The 18,440-nt window shown below is 53.0% G+C and overlaps 1 protein-coding gene across 2 annotated transcripts in view; it reads right to left on the bottom strand.

The window, feature by feature from the left end:
- The window catches only part of TRIM8 (tripartite motif containing 8), a 29,945-nt gene extending 11,796 nt beyond the window's left edge, over positions 1–18,149 (bottom strand). Inside the window, exons 1-2 of one of the 2 annotated variants that reach the window (XM_040072090.2) lie at positions 17,398–18,149; positions 16,453–17,108 (exon numbers count right to left, since the gene is read on the bottom strand). In XM_040072090.2, coding sequence (XP_039928024.1) covers positions 16,453–17,022 — 570 coding nt within the window. In that variant the 5' untranslated portion in view covers positions 17,023–17,108; positions 17,398–18,149. Of the gene's footprint in view, positions 1–16,452; positions 17,310–17,397 lie in introns of those variants that run through there. The other variant, XM_058421659.1, reaches the window with a different exon arrangement.
- Positions 18,150–18,440: the final 291 nt, after the last annotated feature.

Raw genomic sequence — 18,440 nt, 5'->3', positions numbered from 1 at the left:
GAAGAGGTTGACGCCCACCTTGCTACTCCCTCCTTTCAGGCAGTTTTAGAGATGATAAGGTCTCCCCTGAGCCTCCTTTTCTCCAGGCTAAGCACCCTCAGCTCCCTCAGCCACTCCTCATACAACCTGTGCTCCACACCTTCACCAGCTCCACTGCCCTTCTCTGGACTCGCTCCAGCACCTCAATATTCTTCTTGCAGTGAGGGATCAAAAACTGAACATGGGATTTGAGGTGCAGGCTCACCAGTGCTGAGTACAGGGGGATGAGCAGTGTCCAGGTCCTGCTGGCCACACTACTTCTGATACAAGTCAGGATACCACTGGCCTTCTTGGCCACCTGGGCAACTGCTGGCTCATGATCCCCAGGTCAGTTTCTGCTGGGCAGCTTTCCAGCCACTCTACCCCCCAGCCTGCAGCACTGTGTGGGGTTGCTGTGATCCAAGTGCAGAATCCAGCACTTCACTTTGTTGAACCTCACACAACTGGCCTTGGCTCATCGATTCAGCCTCTCCAGATCTCTCTGCAGAGCCTTCCTAGTACTAAACAAGACTGGTCCCAAAGCTGAGACTTGGGGAACCTCACTAGTGACCATGCCTTTGGCCAGTAGAGCCACTTCCTGCCCTGCATCTGCCAGGAGAGACAGCATCCCATCAGGGAAAATGCTCCCACACTGTGTCCCAATGCCACAGGGATGCAGATGCTTTTGGGTGGTGCAGGAGCAAGATGGAAAGACCACTTCTGAGGGCTGGGGCTGCGGCCGCAGGCACGACCAGGCCCTCAGGACAGCAAGGAACTCAAGAAATTTCTTTTCTTTCTGCTGGGAAGGGAGGGAGAAGAGATCCCCACCCAGGCCTGGGTGCAAACACTGGCCAACAGTCCAGCCCAGCCAGCTTTCAGCGGGAGGACAGTACAGGCCACCTTCATCTGGGAGTGAGGAGAGCCAGGAAGAGCCACAGGGCTCAGCTCTGTGCTTATGAAGGACAAGGTCTGCATCTTCTTCACCATCAGGGATGCAGGGGAAAAGCTCCTTCCCCCCGCCCCTTTCAGTTTTAGGGGGAAAATGTACAGGTTTAGAGCTGCTTATAAACCAAAATTCCCCCTGCTGCTGAGCCATCTCCAGCACAGGGCTCTGGCTGCAGGCCCTGGCACAAACCTGCCCTGCCCAGCACCAAATGCCTTTTGAGTAACCAACTCAGGAGCACCAGCACTGGGACACTGCAGGGAAAGTGCAGGGGTTTGTGACATCCAGAGAGTTTCAGACAGCCAGACCCGAGCGCCTTGAGCAACTGTTTCCAGCCACTTGGAGCTCAGACTGACACCAACACCTGGAGCACAACTGGTCCTCATGACCAGCGTTGCCTTGTGCTTCATCCCTTCCATGCCAGAAAATAAAATCTGGGGCCTGTAGCTGTACTGAATGGGATTCACCAGATTTCACAGTTTTTCAGAGCCTAAAAAATCGTGTAATAAGTCCTGCCCTCTCTCCCTTCAGCACACTCTGTGCTTGTGGCTTCTCAAATGCTTCAATCAATTTATATGGACATTACGGGGGCCCTACCATCCTTTTCTCCCTCATGTCTGTTTTCATACATCTGCCCCTTCCCAACCAGAGACACAGATAAAAAATTCATCCAGAAAAAAAAAGAGCAGTCTGTCTTTGGTGGGATCATCTCCCCCAGCTGGCTCTCAGAAGTGCTCTGCCAGCTCCAGTGGTGGCAGTCTGGGCAGTAAAGGGAGATCACTCAGTGCTGAGACGCAGCTGAATCACAAAGTTCTGTTTTTCACACAAGCTCTACTGCTCTGACATATCATTTCTCAGTCGCTCCTCCCAAAACCCCATAAAAAATTCAACAGGCTTTGGCAGCACCCCCAATTCTGCCTCGATCTGCTGCTGTCCCAGTCTTGTCTAGCTCTGCTGAATTCCAATTACCTTCCCAATGTGACACAATCTCAGGGTCTCAGCCAGTTGTCCCCCGACTATGGCTGGGAGAATGGCTTGCCTTACAAAGGAGCCATCCTGCAAAGACCCATCCTATTGCTTGGCAGCAAACCTACCCTCATCTGCAAGCCCTGCAAAATTGAGAAACCCTCACTCCCCCTTCCAAATAAGCATCTTGGATTCAAGATCCAGCTGGCCTGTGTGATCTCAGAGCCTTCTCCCTGCAGGGGTGAAACACAGCCAACCTGTTCCACCACTGCTCCTCCTGCAGGCGGAGCAGCCTCTCCCCTGCCCAAAGACCCCCACTCTGCACCCACCAGGCTGAGCCCTGCCATGGGAAGCCATGAGCTCTGAACAACAGCCCCTTGGGATTTCTAACCCCCTGATTTCTAGTTTCTGCTCTGGAGGGAGCCTGGTACGAGGATCTGGAAGCATAAACGTGTTTTGTGGGGAACTCAGATACCTCTGAGGAGCACAGCAGCAGCACCCACATGCACTCATGTCCCAGCCATGAGACCACTGGCAATGACCTGCAGCCACATCCTCCATCAGTGTCTCATCTGGTGAGCCAAAGACGAGGGGTCCAGCTGCACAAAACGCCTCTCCAGACTCAGGCAGAACTAGAAAGAAAACCCTCCTTTGATTTAAAGGCCATGATTTTATTTTTTTTCCTCCCAACTGATCTAGTTAAACTTCCAACCGCTCAAGGCTATTTTAATTTGTACTGGTAAGTTAAATCAACACAAACAAGGGCAGAACAGGTTTATATGCACCTCTATTACTGGCCTGCACCAACTAGAGTGCAGCTACATTTCTCCAGGCAGCTTTTTTTTTTTTCTCTAATAAAGATAAGGGGGACGTTTTTGTGCACCTCCAACTGACAAATGGAGCCTGAAAGTGAATTGGGAGTCAAAGCCTTGAGGAAAGTCAAGGTGACTTATGCGCCAATAGGCTGGATTCAAAGAGCTTTGCAAAAATGCAGATCAACTAACAAGATTTATAAAACTCGTTAGGGGCTTAGAGGTCGCTTAACTCTCAAAGGTGCCAAGGAAAAGTGCCTGACTCACAGAAAGATGGATAGGGCTTACAGAGGTGGCTATCTCAACCTTTCAGTTGCTTCAAGAAAAGTGGACTCAATTTCTCTTGGAAATGAGGTTTTGATATGCCAAGATGTTTACTGTGAGCCTTGGCTCACTTACTTTAAAGAAAAAGAAACCAAGTCCTGTTGCTGCAGACAACTGTTACAAACATCTACCGAAAGCCACAGCAGAATCTGCTGCTTCAGCTCACCAGCGCCAGACACCACCCAGAGGAGTATGAAACCAGATTCAGCACACAAGCTGGAAAAAACAGAAGGGGGGAAAAGACTTCGCACTTCTACAGCTCCTCAGTGCCTGGCATTTTGCAGGCTGGAAGCAGCCTGTCAGCACCTGCGGGCAGCCAAGGAAACGTACAGCAAGTCCATCCACCCCAGTGACCATGACCACAGTCTGCTGAACACCAAGGACCCTCCACTGCCTCCCTGCTGGGTTTTTTCTCTTCCCAATTTTTTTTTTTGTGAGGTGGTTGTTGAGAATCTGAAAGCCCGGATTATAATCTTTATGAATCCCATAGTTAGATCGCGCTGAACAGCAGCCCAGCAATACCAGATGTTCAAACAAAGCTGCCAACCGACAGCTGTCTGCAGCTTGCAGCGTGTTTTTACTTTAAAATGCAAAATGATACCAATCTATATTAAAAGAGAGACGTTCAGAGCCTTGTGATAGCAGCTGAAGCCGCGGATATTGCTCTTTCACGCAGGGTGTGGCAGCAGAAGGAAATATCTCAAAAACTACTGCTTAAGCCACCCTCCCAGCCCCCCAAATCCTGGCCCCTTTCCTAATGGGAAAGAGACTCACGTTACTGCCTGAGTGCCGTGAATGTACCAGTGCGTGTCCAAACAAGCCAGCAAAAAGAAAAATGCAGCATGAACAAACACTGTCTAACGAAGGATGCCAGAACGAATCTGGGCGCTGCCCACACCTGGCTCTCAGCGGCAAGGGGAGGACAAGGTGACACATGGGGGGACGGAGGGAACCAGTCATGGGGTGGAGGGTGCAGCCCCTCCTGCACCAGTGACCAAAGTGGGACAGGAAAGGTCCCTTCTGGAAGCACAGCATCACCAGTGGACGCGTGGGATGGAGGGGGATCTTCCACTGCTCCGGCCCATCTGCCCAGCGTCTCATCTCAGGTTGTCCCACATCCCTCCAAAGCACACAAGGATGCTCTGGCCCCACTGGAGAAACTGCCTGAGTGTCCTTGATGTGAAGCAGGTTTTCAACTTGCATTGCTTCGTACCTTTAATTCTTAGGCTGGCGGGGACCAGGCACAAAGCCCTACACCCTGCAAACTTTTCTGCATGCCAGCAGCTGGAGAAGGCAAGAACTGGAGATCAGCCTTGCTCCTCATTATTTCTACCTCTGGAAATGCAAGCCACCCACAACAACCACATTTTGGGAATGGCAAGTCCCGAATACACCAGGCATGGCACAGTACTCCTGGCTTGCAGGAACTGTGCAAAAAGGGCTCTGACTTACTCGAACGTGACGTCCCAAATTCCCCACCAGCCGCGATCACAGGAAATCTTTGGGACCGGTCCCAAGGCTGCCTCATTGTGCTCCGAGGAGCAACAGCATGAATGAATCATGCTCTTCAACGTGACACCCAGCTCCCAGCAACGTACTCGGGACCAAAATATTTACGTTGCAAATGAGTAAGAATAGGACCAGATCCCCTCCCCAGCCTGGTGACATAAAAAGGCCAACCTGGTCTTGCATTGAGCAAGTGGATGGCAGAAGGATAGGAAAACAGGAGGCAGAGACCAGTCCCATGTCTTGCAGCCTGGCTCTGCCCAGTGATGCTGAATCAGAGCCCTTCCCAGTCACAGCAAAACCCCAAAGTGGCAAGCACCGAGACTGTGATCCCTGAGGTACCACACTCCCTCTGGGTGACACGTGAGGGAGCATGCTGGGACCTGTAGTTTCCAGCCAGCCAGCTGCAAAATGCCATTCCCCAGTAAACACATCTCAAATTAAAGTGATGCAAGGCCCCCAAATTCCTGGCAAGGTGCCAGCCATGGGTTCTTGTTGGCAGGCACTCGGCCAATTCCCATGCGCTACACGAGCCCCTTTCCAAGGAGAAGCCAAGAGCCCACACACTGCAAATCCCCTCACAGCTGACCTGCAACCTGCCCTTTCTGAAGTAACGTGTCTGCATGGGAAGCAGGATGCTCCCAGAGCTCTGGTGCAGCCCTGGCTGACAGGAGACATCAGCCCTGCTCCTGCCTTGCTGCTGAGCCCCTCCACCTCTGCTCCATGGCACTGCGATGCCAACCCCAGAGCAAGACCCTGCATTCAGTGCTGGTCAAACTTCAGCTACATAAAGGCCAACAATGCATCCCTTGAGGGGTCCCATAAAGATAGCACAGAAGCAATCAGAGTCTTAGACAGCAAAAAGCAACAGACTGGTGTGGTGTTTTCAGGTAGAACAGCACAAGCAGGCAAAGCTCCACCGAATCACCATACCAGTAATGCTGGGGACAGCCACCTCCCCACAGCATCCCAGATGGGCACACAGCCACCCCGGGAGTGCTGTCACCCTGTGCTCCAGCACGACCAGACCGTACGTCATCCCCTGGGGAACGTGGCACCCCTCTCCTTGCCCGCTCACCCTCCCTGCTGCGGAGGAAATGGTGCGCCCGGCTGATGTCAGGAGGCATCATTTCACACAAAGGCCAGGCTTCCTGGCGGGGAAGGGGTGGGGGAGTGGGGAGGAAGGGGAAGAGGAGCCCGGGGCAAAGGCAAACGGCATCTACAGCTCCTTGTGTGTGCAAAAGGGGCAGCAGCAGGAGACAACATGGCCCCTTCTACTTCAACTGCCCTTGCACCCGGGAAAGAGGTAACATCGTATTTCCTAGTGCCCTTCACAGAAGGCACGGCATGGTCCTGCCCTGCACCCTGTGCACCCCTTTAAGAATGCACTGAAAAGAAGGGACTCAAGTTTATTTTAATTTGCTCCTACAAATACATCAGTTCTATTTTCTCCATGCCAGGCTGTGGCTGTTGCCAATTAGGGGACACAGCTCCCTGCTTAGCACCTAACCAGGAGAAAAACCACTTCTATGACAAGATCTATCATCAGCACCCCTGAAAATCGGCACGAGCACGCACCCCACCTGTCTCCTGCTCATGGGTGGCTAAATACTCATGGTATCCATTAACTGATAAATAGAGATAAAAATAATGTAGTGAGGACCAAAGGCAACAGTAATTGGCAGCCCTCATTTCCCAAACTCCTCTCCCCAGTATGCTCCCCAAAGCCCAGCATCTTAGCAAAACATGGCATATCATGGTACCCACAGCATCAATATGACCTCCCGCTTCAGCATCTCCTCTCCTCCTCTACCCCCTGCAATCCCAGCTCACCCCCAGGCAGTGAAAGAGGCCAGTGACCAGCACCAAGACTACATTGCTTTTGTCTCCAACTCAGCCACTCTCTCAAGGACAGGAGCACTCTGGACCAGCTGCACAGGGACCAGTGAAGAGGGCTCGGCTGTAGGGGACCTGCAGGATGTGGTCGATGTTGACTGAAAAGGGAAATCACTGATATTGCAGAGGGCAGCCAGGGAAGGTGGAATTTGAATGTGGGCACCGCCAGGGAATAACTGTAAAGGAGCAAACCCTGCCGCTCTCCTCCAACAGGCTGACTTCTGCTCCTAGGAGAAGGCCTGTCATTGGTTTTTAATCTCACCCAATTACAGACCAGCCTTTGACATTATTGATCTCAGGCCCCTAAAGTATCATTTATCTTCCAGGTTTGACTTGGCCCCATCAGAGCTCGACAGCTCAGACCCCAGTCAGCTCCATCTTCCCAGGGAGCCAGGGGAGCTGCTCTGCACAACTCCGGTCCTGCTGATTCACGTGAGCCATATTTGACACTCAGTTTCTGTCCTCACATAAGGTGTCTTTCTGCCTACATTTAATTTTTTGACTAGCATTTAATTTTTTGACTCAAAAGTCCAGCTCCCCAGGTCTCTGGCAGACCAGCACTGCTTTCTCAAGCTTGGCAGCCCAAGGTGCCTCTGGTGTGCCCTGCTTCCCTGCTTCTCCCTTTCAGTTTCATTATCCTCTTTCAAAGAGGATGCAGTGGAGACACAAATGTTATGAGATATGCTGAGAACTGTACAGGGACTGGGGGAGCAGCGCCAGCAGTCAGTGTACAACCAGAGAAGCCATTTCTAGCTGTGACCCACTGCCATTTTCTAGAACAGAAAGGACCAACAACGGTAGCTCCTCATTCCCTGGTGAGATTGTACCCACAGTAAAACCAGGCAGGTTTTTTGTGGTGCCTTCTCTTTACCTGCCAGCCAGCACAGCTGCCACAGGGCCAGCTCGTGACTTCTGCTTGACCTTCAAAACGTCAATACCTGCTCCCTCCACCAGACCCAGAAGAGATGGGCTGACGGGTTCCCTTTTCCCTGGATACTCCATCCCCCACCCAAACTGACAGACGCTCCCAGCCTCCACTGTTTGGGAAGCACACGGTTTTCCTCAAATGCCTTTGTCAACAGTTCCTGGATGCAGCGCGTACATGAAGGCTGTCTTTTCAGATGCCTCCTGTCTCTCTCTCTCCTGCAAAGCCAGGCCTGCTGTTTTGGGAGGGAGGAGTATTTCCTGAGGAAGGCTCCAGTGGGCAGTTTTAATGCACAGAGAGAGGAAGGTTTAGTTTTTGTTCTTCCCCTTGTTATCGTTTATCATATTGCTGAAAAGCACTTTGGTAAATGGAGATTAATACCATGTGCATTCATAGATTGGAGCAGGAACCAGCCCTGGGGAGAATCAGGGGAGGAAGTGCCTGGATGGGGGCAGCTAGCAGGGTCCACGTTCTGGAAGGTACCACCATCAGCAAAGAAAGCTCCAGTCTTCAGGACTGCTTCCCCACACAGCCATGACTCCTAGCAGATCTCTCCACCTCTGCTGACCTCTAATTTTAGGGTAATAACCCTGACTTCACCATCCAGACTTTAGGTTGCAGAGATTAAAATGATCTTTTTCTCCCCTGTTCTAAGTAGAAAGCTGGAAATTCCTTAGCTGGAGGACAGGCCTTGGTTTTACCTGCTGGGCTTACGGGCTCAGGAGATGCGTTTGGAAAGGGGTGGTCTTCACAGCAGGCCCTATTTCCAGTTCCCTGCCCAGATGCCCTGATGTGCAGGATGCCAGCAGGGAGAGGCAGGAAAACAGCCCCCAGATGTGCTCCCATTCCCTTCATGGGGGCAGGCTCTGTCCCCAGCCCCCACAACCAAACTACCTCTGACCAAAACAGAGCTCGCAGGCCTCAGCCACCCAGCCACGACCGTGCAGCTGTGGCAGGAGAGCTGCAGTAATTCCCTCCTGGATGTGGCCACCCCCATCACTAAGGGGCTAGCACAATACCAGAGGGAAGGGGGAGCGCAGCACCCCCCCGCCTGCCCGCACTGTCCCCAAAGGGTCTGTGAGGGGGACAGAGACCTCGCAGCACATTTATTCCGCTCCATCCATTTGAGAGGCACGCTTCAAGGGGCTTTTTGCCATCAGAGGCGGGTGCACCAGGACAGGAAAAGAACAAAGAGAGGCACCGGCACCCCCAGCCCTTTGTCTGAGCGCAGAGGAGTTCACCTGCAGGGAAAACCTGCTCCCACCGCAGAGGCGGCAGCTCCACATGGATTCAGATGGGGAGAGGGATGCGGCCCCCCCTTCTACAGCAAGCGGATAATGAGCAGAAGGATGCAATCACATCACCCTCTCTCCCCCCCTGCCACACGCACGAGCCCATTACAGCGCACGCCGACCCCCCCGACTCACCAACGACCCAACAACCGCAACCAGCAATAAAAACCATTGCCACAGAAATACCGAGCCACCCCCCGGTGTGATCGATCTGTGTCTGCGTGTGGCCCAGCACCAAACCCCGGAGCTCGGCTCCACTGACCAGGATTGACTGGGAGGGAAGGGGGTGGGAGACTAGTTTCCAGGGGACGGGGTTTTAAAGCCACACAATAACTGGCTCAAATGAGGGTTTAGATTAAGCCGTCGTGTGGCAAGGGAAAACACTGCCTCCATTAGGACATGCGGGATTTTCTTTCCTTTTCTCCAAAGCTACAGCTCTGGGATAAAGCTTCCAGCTCACCCAGGCACGGAGAGGAGAACTGGGTGATGCCGAGCAAATGGGGGATCCTGAACAGGGAGAGATGGGTGGAGGGAAGAAAAAACAGATCAGCCCTCCTGAAGCCCCAGATCATACTACAGTCGGCTGCTCTGACAATGTTTACTCATATTTCAGAGAGACACAGCCATCCGGAACATCACTCCCTGCCAACTGCCTCATCTGGAGCCATCCACAGCTCGGCTCTTCCCAGCTCATTCCAGAGACAGCCCCCCCCATCAAAGCATCCACACAGCAAGAAACTGAAAAAGGACAGGTAGGGGAAGAGAAGAAACAGAGAAATTAAGTTAATTCATGCTTATTTTTTTTTTAACAATTCTGGTACATCATCCCAGCAAACGGATGACTTGGAGCGTGCGTGGAGTGCAATGGCACCGCTGCAGAGTGCAGGGCACTGTGCTGAGCTGGGAACTTCTGCTCATGCTACCATCACAAGAGAATCACAAGACAGAAGAGGGACAACCACGATGCCCTGGTGAGAACAGGCTAAAGCTGTCCTTATCAGAAAGGATCCGGGACTGGGAACCTCTTCCCTGAGTTCATCTGGGGCACATATGTAAAAACTTTTGCGTGCATCCAGAGTCTCATCCCTGTGAATAACCATCCCTCCCTCCATACTTGGGACCAGACATCTCTTCCTCTCATTCCCAAGAATGCTGGATGTAGCTCTCTCAGGAAAAAGAGGGGTGGCTGCCTCTGTCCTTTCGTGGAGGAAAAGGAAGGGCAGGACATCCCTGGTCCTGCACATTTCACATCTCGCCACCAGTCCTCCAGCACCTGCCTCTCCATCTCTTCCAGAAAACAGAGGTTCATTGCAGAAAATCGGCTATTACTGCAAGCAAGTTCAGGAGCTCTGAATCCTCTGTGCCATCCCCCTTACTTCAACTCAACCAGCATCTCCTTAGCCTACAGGCTGTTGATAAATGCAAGAAGTTGACAAAGTCACCAGAACCTAGCCCAGATCCATAGCATTTTTTTTTAAAGAAAAAAAAGCCAGGCCAGACCAGATTCTGCCCTGGAGCCTGCGTGGCAAAGCAGAATCCCGCTCCAAGTGTTTATTTATAAATCCGTACATACATGTACATTTGAATTCTGACAGAATTAATTCTGGCATCCAGCTAATTCAAAGCATTCCTCCCCCATCACACTACCGTTGCAGGCCAGCCCTGCACAGAAGCTGATTATAAAATGCTGCACTAGCCAGGCATTTCTGCAAAGGCTTGTGCTATTGAGCATTCAGTCTTTCCTTGCTTGGCTATTTCATTGTTTCGGTGTCGATCCCTCCTCTCTTGCCCTGTGTTTCCTGGTTACTTTTGTCCCTGCTCTGGAAGCACTGCTGCTCTCAGCCCCATTTCAGTGTCAGATTGAAAAAAAAAACCCAAAACAATTACATGAAATTAAAGAGAAGAAAAGAAGAAATTATCACCATGTACCAAGATTTCCAGTAAACAGATAGGTAACGAGCCAAAAATAGGCCAATATGCTGCGAGGCAAGCTGCAGACAGATCTGGGTATAGAAAACCCGCTGCCCGCCTCCCAAGTACAGCTAAGAAATCCCTGTGTGGTCACACGCTGTCCTCTGGAGCAGAGAGGAGAGAGGTCAGGGCAGCCAGCACTGTAAGAGCCTCTTTATTCTTGGGCAGTTGCACGAATCTGATCGCTTGTGCCCTTTGTGAGACATGGAAATCTGCCTTCTCCTCCCACCCCCTTTGCCAGCCCCTCTTCTGCTCCTCCCGCTCAGATGGGGACAGAGGCAACTCCTTGGCTCCAGAGGCAAAGACCAAAGCAGCAGAGAGGCTGCTCCTCTGGCAGGACCTTGAGAACAGTGCTTTGTTGGAGCAAGGGGAGGGGACAAGGAAGGAAGGACGGTCCTGGGACTTGTGCATTCCTTGAAGGGCTCACCCAGGCTCCCACGTGCGAGGCATGAGGCTGAGGGGTGGAGAGAAGCCCAGGGTGACCCACTGCAGTTCTTGTCTATTTCTCCCTCTCCATCATGCTCACGGGCTTGAGGAGAACAGCATGCTGATCACCTCCATGCCAGAGACTCATGATGCTCATATAAGTATCACATGATAGATTTGGATTAAACATGGGTCTGGGCTAAGTTCATTATGCCCTCTTCACCAGACAAAGCTGGGCTTAGACCTCCTAGTTCATGACACCTCTGTCTCAGGGACTCATTCAAAGTCACTGCTGAGGGAGAGCTTCTAGTTGGGAAGCTTTAGGTAGGCCAGGGCAGTTTGGTGAGCAGGGGCATAAGCCTGGGCTACATTTTGTTGCTATTCCTTGCAAAGCAGCTCAAGGTCCTCAGGTGAACCTTTCCTTCTCTCTCCTCTTTCCACCCCACTCTCCGACACCTGCTATCCACACTGCATTGTCCCCTACGGGAAGAGAGCATTCTCCACAGCAGCCCCTGTCCTACTCCTTTACCAGGGCTGTCCCCTCCACGCAAATCTCCTCCCTCCCACCAACCCTCCAGGCTGCCTCCCAGCATCCTCCATCTCTGCTGTCACTTCTCGATTGACTCTACACAAAAGACTTGCAGCTGCAGGTCTGGAGCAACCAACCACTGGCAACCTGACGGGCTGAGGGCAGAGAAAATGCTCAAGCTTAGCAAGAAAGCAGCAGGGAAAAGCCCTTAATCCAAACCCTGCGGAGGCAGGAGACTGCTCCAGTTCAGCCAAAGATCTGGGACTGCCAAGATACCACTGCTGCTTGGCCAGCAAACCCAGAGGGGTTTGCAGCAGGGTGGCTCAGCCCCCCAGAGCTCTCTAGGGCAGCTCGGGCTGCTACGGCTTGAACTGAAATCTGCTGCTCCTGAGAACACAGAGCACCAAAGCCTGACAGATCGATGTGCTGAGTGGCACAGAGCTAGGGAGCCAGGCTAGGTGGGTGCTGGGATTTCTGCCACTGCCCAAGGCCCAAGAAGTCAGTGCTCATCATGGTAGCTTGACCAGCTGACAGCATCCTAGGGCACGATGATCAGCCACATTTAGGTGCACAGTGCCATATTCCTGAGGCCCCTGGGCAGGAATTAGGACATAAGCAAAACCAGGGAAGGAGAGAGCTGGGTTAGGCTGACCTAACCCTTGGGCTAGGCTGGCAGTTCAGTTCTGGGGTGCTGGTAGAAGTTCAGACGGAGGGTGCAGGGAGAAGCTGCACAACTCCTGCTTTGTAGGACCTGCTGCAAAAGTTGTCTGGGGACCAGGTATGCTCAAAGAGTGCCACAGAAAATGCCTGCCAGGCACCAGCCACACCACCTACAGCCACGAGAGCTAAATTAGCACTCAAGCACTTGGGCACTTGCACTCACAATGCCTGCAGTGAGCTGCGTGCCGTGCTCCTCATAAACAAGTCATCTGGAAAATAAGTAAGCCTGTAAAAATCCAGTCCATCACAAGTTACCAAACCTGTTTCAGAGTAAAACAACCTAGAGCAGCCCATGCCAGAAGCCTGGCAGTGAAGCTGACACCGAGCCTTCCCACTGATGGGACTCCCTTGGTCCCAGCAAAACATCCCTGGCCCAGATGGCAGCACGGGGATGCCATGTGGGACTTAGTGGTGGCCAAAGCCGGCGAAGAACTAGAGTTTCTGGTACAGACTTGAGATCTATCTCTTCCTGTGCTCCTACCAAGCACTCACCTTTCCTTGTTCTCATAATTTAGAAAGCATACGACTTGGCCTTATGTGGAGTGCTGCCAAAAAAGCAAGCCCAAACCCCTTGAGTTGCAGATGGACTCAGCAGCCTGGTCCCTGTCTCCCTGGATTTGCTGAACATGCACTGCCCCATGGACAGTGCTGGATGCTGTTCCTACATCCCTGCAGGAGGATTCCCAATGTTTTCCTCCCGGTCTCAGCACCACAACGCATTTTCTCCCACTGAATGTTCAAAGCCACCAGACACCTTTAGAATGTGAAGGGATTTCTAGGAAGCTAGGACAGGGGGAAAATCTATCTCCTTCCTCCAAAATAAAACAGAAACAGAGCCCCTCTACCCAGGCCCTTTTCCACGGGTGGCACCTCTAGCTGAGGACAGGCAGCTGGGAAACCTCTGAGCAAGCTCAGATGTACCTGGCCTCAATCAACACAAAGACAGGGCAACCATGGTAATACCCCACAAGTGAGTCTCTCTTTCTCTGACTGCTGAATTCTTACCCATACTCCAACCCCAGCAACATATTTTCCCCCTTTTTAATAGAGAAAAAATAAAAAGCAACACATCAGCCTCGCACTGGAGCAACCTTCTTTTTCAGCCTTAGAACTAGGGTCCCCCATGCAGGCAGGAGGCATGTGGCTGGGGCAGCAAAGGCAAAGATAGAATAAAAAAATGTTTCATTTTGAGACCTTGACACAAACAAAATGACAAGAAAAAAAAAAGAAGAAAAAAAGAAGAAAAAAAAAAAAAGAAATAAGAGAAAAGAGGGTGCCTTGTTGGCTTTTCTTCCTCCCCTCTCCTCTTTAAGTGCTACAAAAACAGGAAACAAAGGAGAAAACATCTCATGGGGGGAAGGGGAGGTAAGCGCTTTATACGCCCACGAAAGAAAGATTAACCACATATTTTATTTACTGTTTGTATTACAGTTGCACCGTGGAGTTCAACTAATTCCGAGCCAGGGCTCTGCGGGTTTGTGCAGCACCTAACGCTGAGCGGGGTCCTTCCCCCAAACTCACCACGCACATGTTCCACTTCGGGCAAGCCCTGCACAGACACCCCCTTTCCTCCAGCAGACACCTACCTCCAGCCTCCCTCAGCCAGCCAGAGCACTTCTGCCCCAACTGCCAGCTCAGCTGACAAAGCACTGGTGCTGTTTTGAGCCCCTTTTCCCCTTCAAACCGGTCTGTAACCAGGGGTAAGATGCCCTTCCAGGAGGGCTGGCAGCACTGTCAGAAGAATAAATCGCTAAAAATGCAGAGTTTATGGGGAACGTGTTTGCAGGCTCCAGTCCCTCCTCTGGGCCATGGGGGCCACCCCCTCCACAGTGAGTCGATGTTGCAACCCCCACACTTGCGAGTCCCCCGCACCAAGGTCAGGGCTCTGATCCTCCCAACTTTGACTCATTTCTCAATTAACGGCTTTCTGAACACAAGCCACACACGGAACAAACCTCTCACAATGGGCTCCCCCCCTCCCGGACCTCCCAAGCCCAGCGTTACTCATCTGCCTCCCAGCCCCAGTCCATCTTTCCCGGGATGCTCCAAGTGCGGCTCACCGCCGCTGCAGGGTGAGCAAGCGGCCAGGAATCCCGGGCCCGAGTTCCCGCGTCACCGGCTGAGCTCATGCACCCTAATTCGGGAACCGACCAGGCCACCTTCCTCGCTGGCTGGCGACGGGCAGCTTTCAGCCAGAGTCCTCGCCACGGCCATGGAGCGAGGGCTGGCAACCTGCTGGGTGCTTTTCCCAGGGCCTCATCCCAACCCCAGCCACTTCACGGAAGAGCTGCTTCAGCTCTAGGGGGGATCCTTCGGGCACACCGTCCCCCAGCTTGGTGCTGTCCTTCATTGACCCAGACTCCGTGCACCCAACCGAGCCACGCGCCCAGCGGGAAGAGACGAGCTTATCATCGCAGAGAAAGGAAATTAAAATAAAGCGGCGATGGAGGTACCGAGGGATTCGGCCAAGGTCACAAAATAATTCCGTGGCTCAACGATACAGCCGTCTTAACACTTTTGGTGTCTGGCCACATATCCTAAAATTTCAAGCCGGGGCCAAAATCCAGCCTAGCCGGTGGCAGATTTCTGCCAGGTCATTAGCGGCGTGCATCCGCAAGAAGCGGCGAACATCCAGCCATAACAACGGCAGCAAGAACAAAAAAAAAAACACGCAGCAAGAGCGGGAATAAATGAGATCAAAGTGTCCTGGAAGAGGACCTGGAAAAATAGTTTTGGTCCCTGGCTAAGGCTCCTGGGAGATGCAAATGCGAGCCCCATCCCAGCCCTGCACAGCCCTCCCGAGGTGGCTCCCCACCCTGGCAGAGGGAAACCAAAATGACTCCCTATAAATAGAAGCAGAAAAGCGCTTCTCCAAAAGACTGACTGGGTCTTTCCCCTTCCAGCGTGTGTGGCGGAGCTGCTGGCACCTCCGCGGAGGTCCCTGGTTTTCCCCCAAAAAACCTGGAGAAGAAAATAACCTTCCTGTGAGCTCAGGCTGGCTCCTCTCTACACAGAGCTGCACCCCCCCCGCCCCACTCCCAGGCCTGGCCATCCAATTGGAAAGTAATTATACTGCAATTTTTATTTATGACTTTTTTTTTTTTTTTTTTATTGCTAAATGGTGACTCATTTTGGCAACATTGAAATACACAGGAAATCATCCCCATTTTACAGTAATCACCATTCAATTCATTGTTAAATATTTATTCGGCAGACAAGCGCCGAGCCTCTTTCGAAGGGTCGGAGGGGGAGCGGAGGGGCAGCCCTGCAAAGGGGGAAGGTGGCAGAAGGGTCATGGCAGGGCTGGCCGCAGGGCTGGTAAATGCCTGCCAGGAACTGGAGGGTGGGGAGCCAGAGGTGAAAGCTCCTGCCAGATGGCCTGGCCCAGAGCAAAATACAGACCCGCTTTCCCTCGAATCCAGAACAACAGCCCAAGCTGCTCTAAGGAGAGGGACAGCCCTGTGCCCCCTAATAAAAATCGCATTATTTGGCCAAACCCCAGGACTGAATCCCCACCAGTGAGACGTCATGGGTCTCTGACACGTCACGGGTCTCTGACACGAACCTCTTCCATTGCTGGGGGGAAGAGGATGGCAGCCACAGGCCCCAGTGGGAGGCAGTGGGAAGAGCAGGCAGTTTGACATTCACAAGCCTTACAATGGACAGGATCCACTCCTGCAGCCGCTTTGTCCTCCAAGGAAGCCCAGCTTTGGGGTGACTCGACCTCAGATGCAGGCAGCTCTTCTGCCTCCCTCCAAACAGCTGCACAGCCCAGCACAAACCTGGCACACGGTCCCTCCAAACACCCCTGGCCCAAGACCTCAACCCTTCCCTGCAGAGCGCACACCCAAGGGGCCGTAGGTCCCCTATCTCAATGGCTACAAAGGCTTCCCAGCACAGACACCTTCCCTGGGGAGCCCCCCTGGCACCCACGGGCTCTGTCACTGCTCGGCTCGGAGGCCACCCAACATGTCTGCCACAGGGGGACCCCGGGCAGAAGGAGGAGCAGCGCCAGGATGGATTTTGCGTAGGTCCTACACAAACACAGGGGAACGGACGCGGCAGGGAAAAGGGTGGCTGGGTGGTGCTGGGCAAACCCAGGCGTCCAGGATGGTTGGACTCACCCGGATCTCATTGCGGCGGATCTCCACGTCGCAGACCGAGTGTCCCTGGTGGGCCCCGCTGTAGTAGCAGCAGAACTGGCAGACGGCCACCTGCTCGGCCTCGCAGTGGTACAGGCGGTAGGCGTTGTGCTGGGGGCAGCTCCAGGCCCGCACGTCCTCCGCCTCCACCAGGAGATGCCCCCGGGCCGTGGAGGGCTGCTGCAGGTGGGTCTGGACGTGGGACTGGCAGCACGGAGCCTCGCACCTCAAGCAGATCTTCTGGGCAGGCAGCGGCGGGCCCCGGCGGCAGAAGACGCAGTGCAGGACCGAGGGGGGCTTCTCCAGGTTGAGGGAGTTGAACTTCTCCACGATGTTGGTGAGCTTCAGGTTCTTCTCCAGGTTGGGCTTCTGGTTGTAGGCCTGGTTGCACTCCGGGCACCGCACCAAGCCCGACTCCTTGGCCCACGCCTCCCCGATGCAGCCCCGGCAGAAGTTGTGCTTGCAGGGCAGCTGGACCGGCTCCACAAAGACGTGCAGGCAAATGGGGCAGATGAGCTCCTCTTCGAAGCAGTTCTTCCAATTCTCGGCCATCTCTGCCGGCAGCTCTGTCGACGTTTCCCCCCAGCCGCTTCGGTCGCTCAGTGCGGTCTAGGGGCGGACGCCGGGGTCTGTCCTCCCTGAAAGGGGAAGGCTGAGGGTGAACGGATAGGCTCCCCCCTCCCCGCAGCACGCGCCATAAATAATAAACCGCAGCAGATTTTAAAATCGGGGATAAAATAAACCACAGAGCAGCACTCTAGGAATATCCGGCAAGAAAATGCAACGTACCCATCGCTTTGTTAAAAAAGCAACACAAACGGTTAAAAAACCCCCCAGCACGATCCCGTTGGACTTACAGCCCAAAGTCCTAACCACCCCTAAAAGCCATTTGCTCCTTTTTACCCCAGAAGGTGAACTGAAACTTACCAAAGGTTGAAAAAAATCCATACAAAATCCAGCAGCAGAGTCCAAGTTCCATATAAAGCTCCTAAATTTAGCGCTCCAGATCAGATTTTTCTTTTCTTAGGTTTGCAACTGACATTCAATATTTTAAAGGGACTTTTGTCCCCCACCAAACCTGGCCAACAGCTGAGGGCAGCGACTCGCTCGGGCTTTTTTTTTCCTTCCCTGTATTTCTCCTCCCTCTCCCCCTGATGGGAGTTGGGAATCAGAGTCTTTTAAAGGAAACAGATCAAAGGGTTAAGATCCAAAACGGGAAAAGGAGGAAGATTAAAAAAATAATAATAATAGCGACGATGACGATGGCAGAAAAACGAATTCTCTCTGCAGCCCCTGAGATTTGCTTCTAAATCAGAGGAGCAGCAGGGGAAAAAAAAAAATAAAAAAGAGGGGGGTGGGGGGGGAAGACAAGACGGGGGAAAAAAAAAAAAGAAAAAAAAAAAAGAAAAAAAAGAGAGAGAAGGAAAAAAAGCCCCCTCGCCTGCTTCGAGATTGCGAGGTCTTGAATGGGAGAGCTCGGTCATTCAGAGCAAACCCCAGCCCAGCACAGCCCGCCCAGCTCCTCCAACGCTCCCGGAGAGGGATGGGAGAGGGGACGGGCTTTGCCACGGGGGGTTTTGAGCCCCGCGGACCCCAAATCAACCTGCTCCCACTTCCCTCTAGGGCTAGGGGGAAAAAGGCGCCGGGGGAGGTCCGTCCTAGTCCGCTCTCATGGCCGGCCCGGGGGTCGCAAGCCCCCGACGATAACAATGCTTTGGGGCGCACGGACGGTGCCCGAGCCGGCGGCGGAGCGCTGCCTTCCCCGGCGCGGCCCCGCCGGGAAGGGGCGAGGCGGCGGCGGGCAGCCGGGAGGAGCCGGCCGGAGCGAGCGGTTCCGGGAGAGCCGAGTCAGCTCTCAGCCATCTTGAGCTGCCCGGCTGAGAACGGAGACCGGGAGCGCGTTAAAAATAAAATCTAAAAAAAAAAAAAAAAAAAAAAAAGGAAAAAAAAAAAAAAAAAAAGAAAGAAAG

The sequence above is a fragment of the Hirundo rustica genome, chromosome 8 (genome assembly GCF_015227805.2).
Source record: "Hirundo rustica isolate bHirRus1 chromosome 8, bHirRus1.pri.v3, whole genome shotgun sequence".
Classification (NCBI taxonomy): Eukaryota; Metazoa; Chordata; class Aves; order Passeriformes; family Hirundinidae; genus Hirundo; species Hirundo rustica.
The sequence above is the reverse complement of the archived record's forward strand: the minus strand, read 5'-3'. Positions and strand labels throughout refer to the sequence as shown.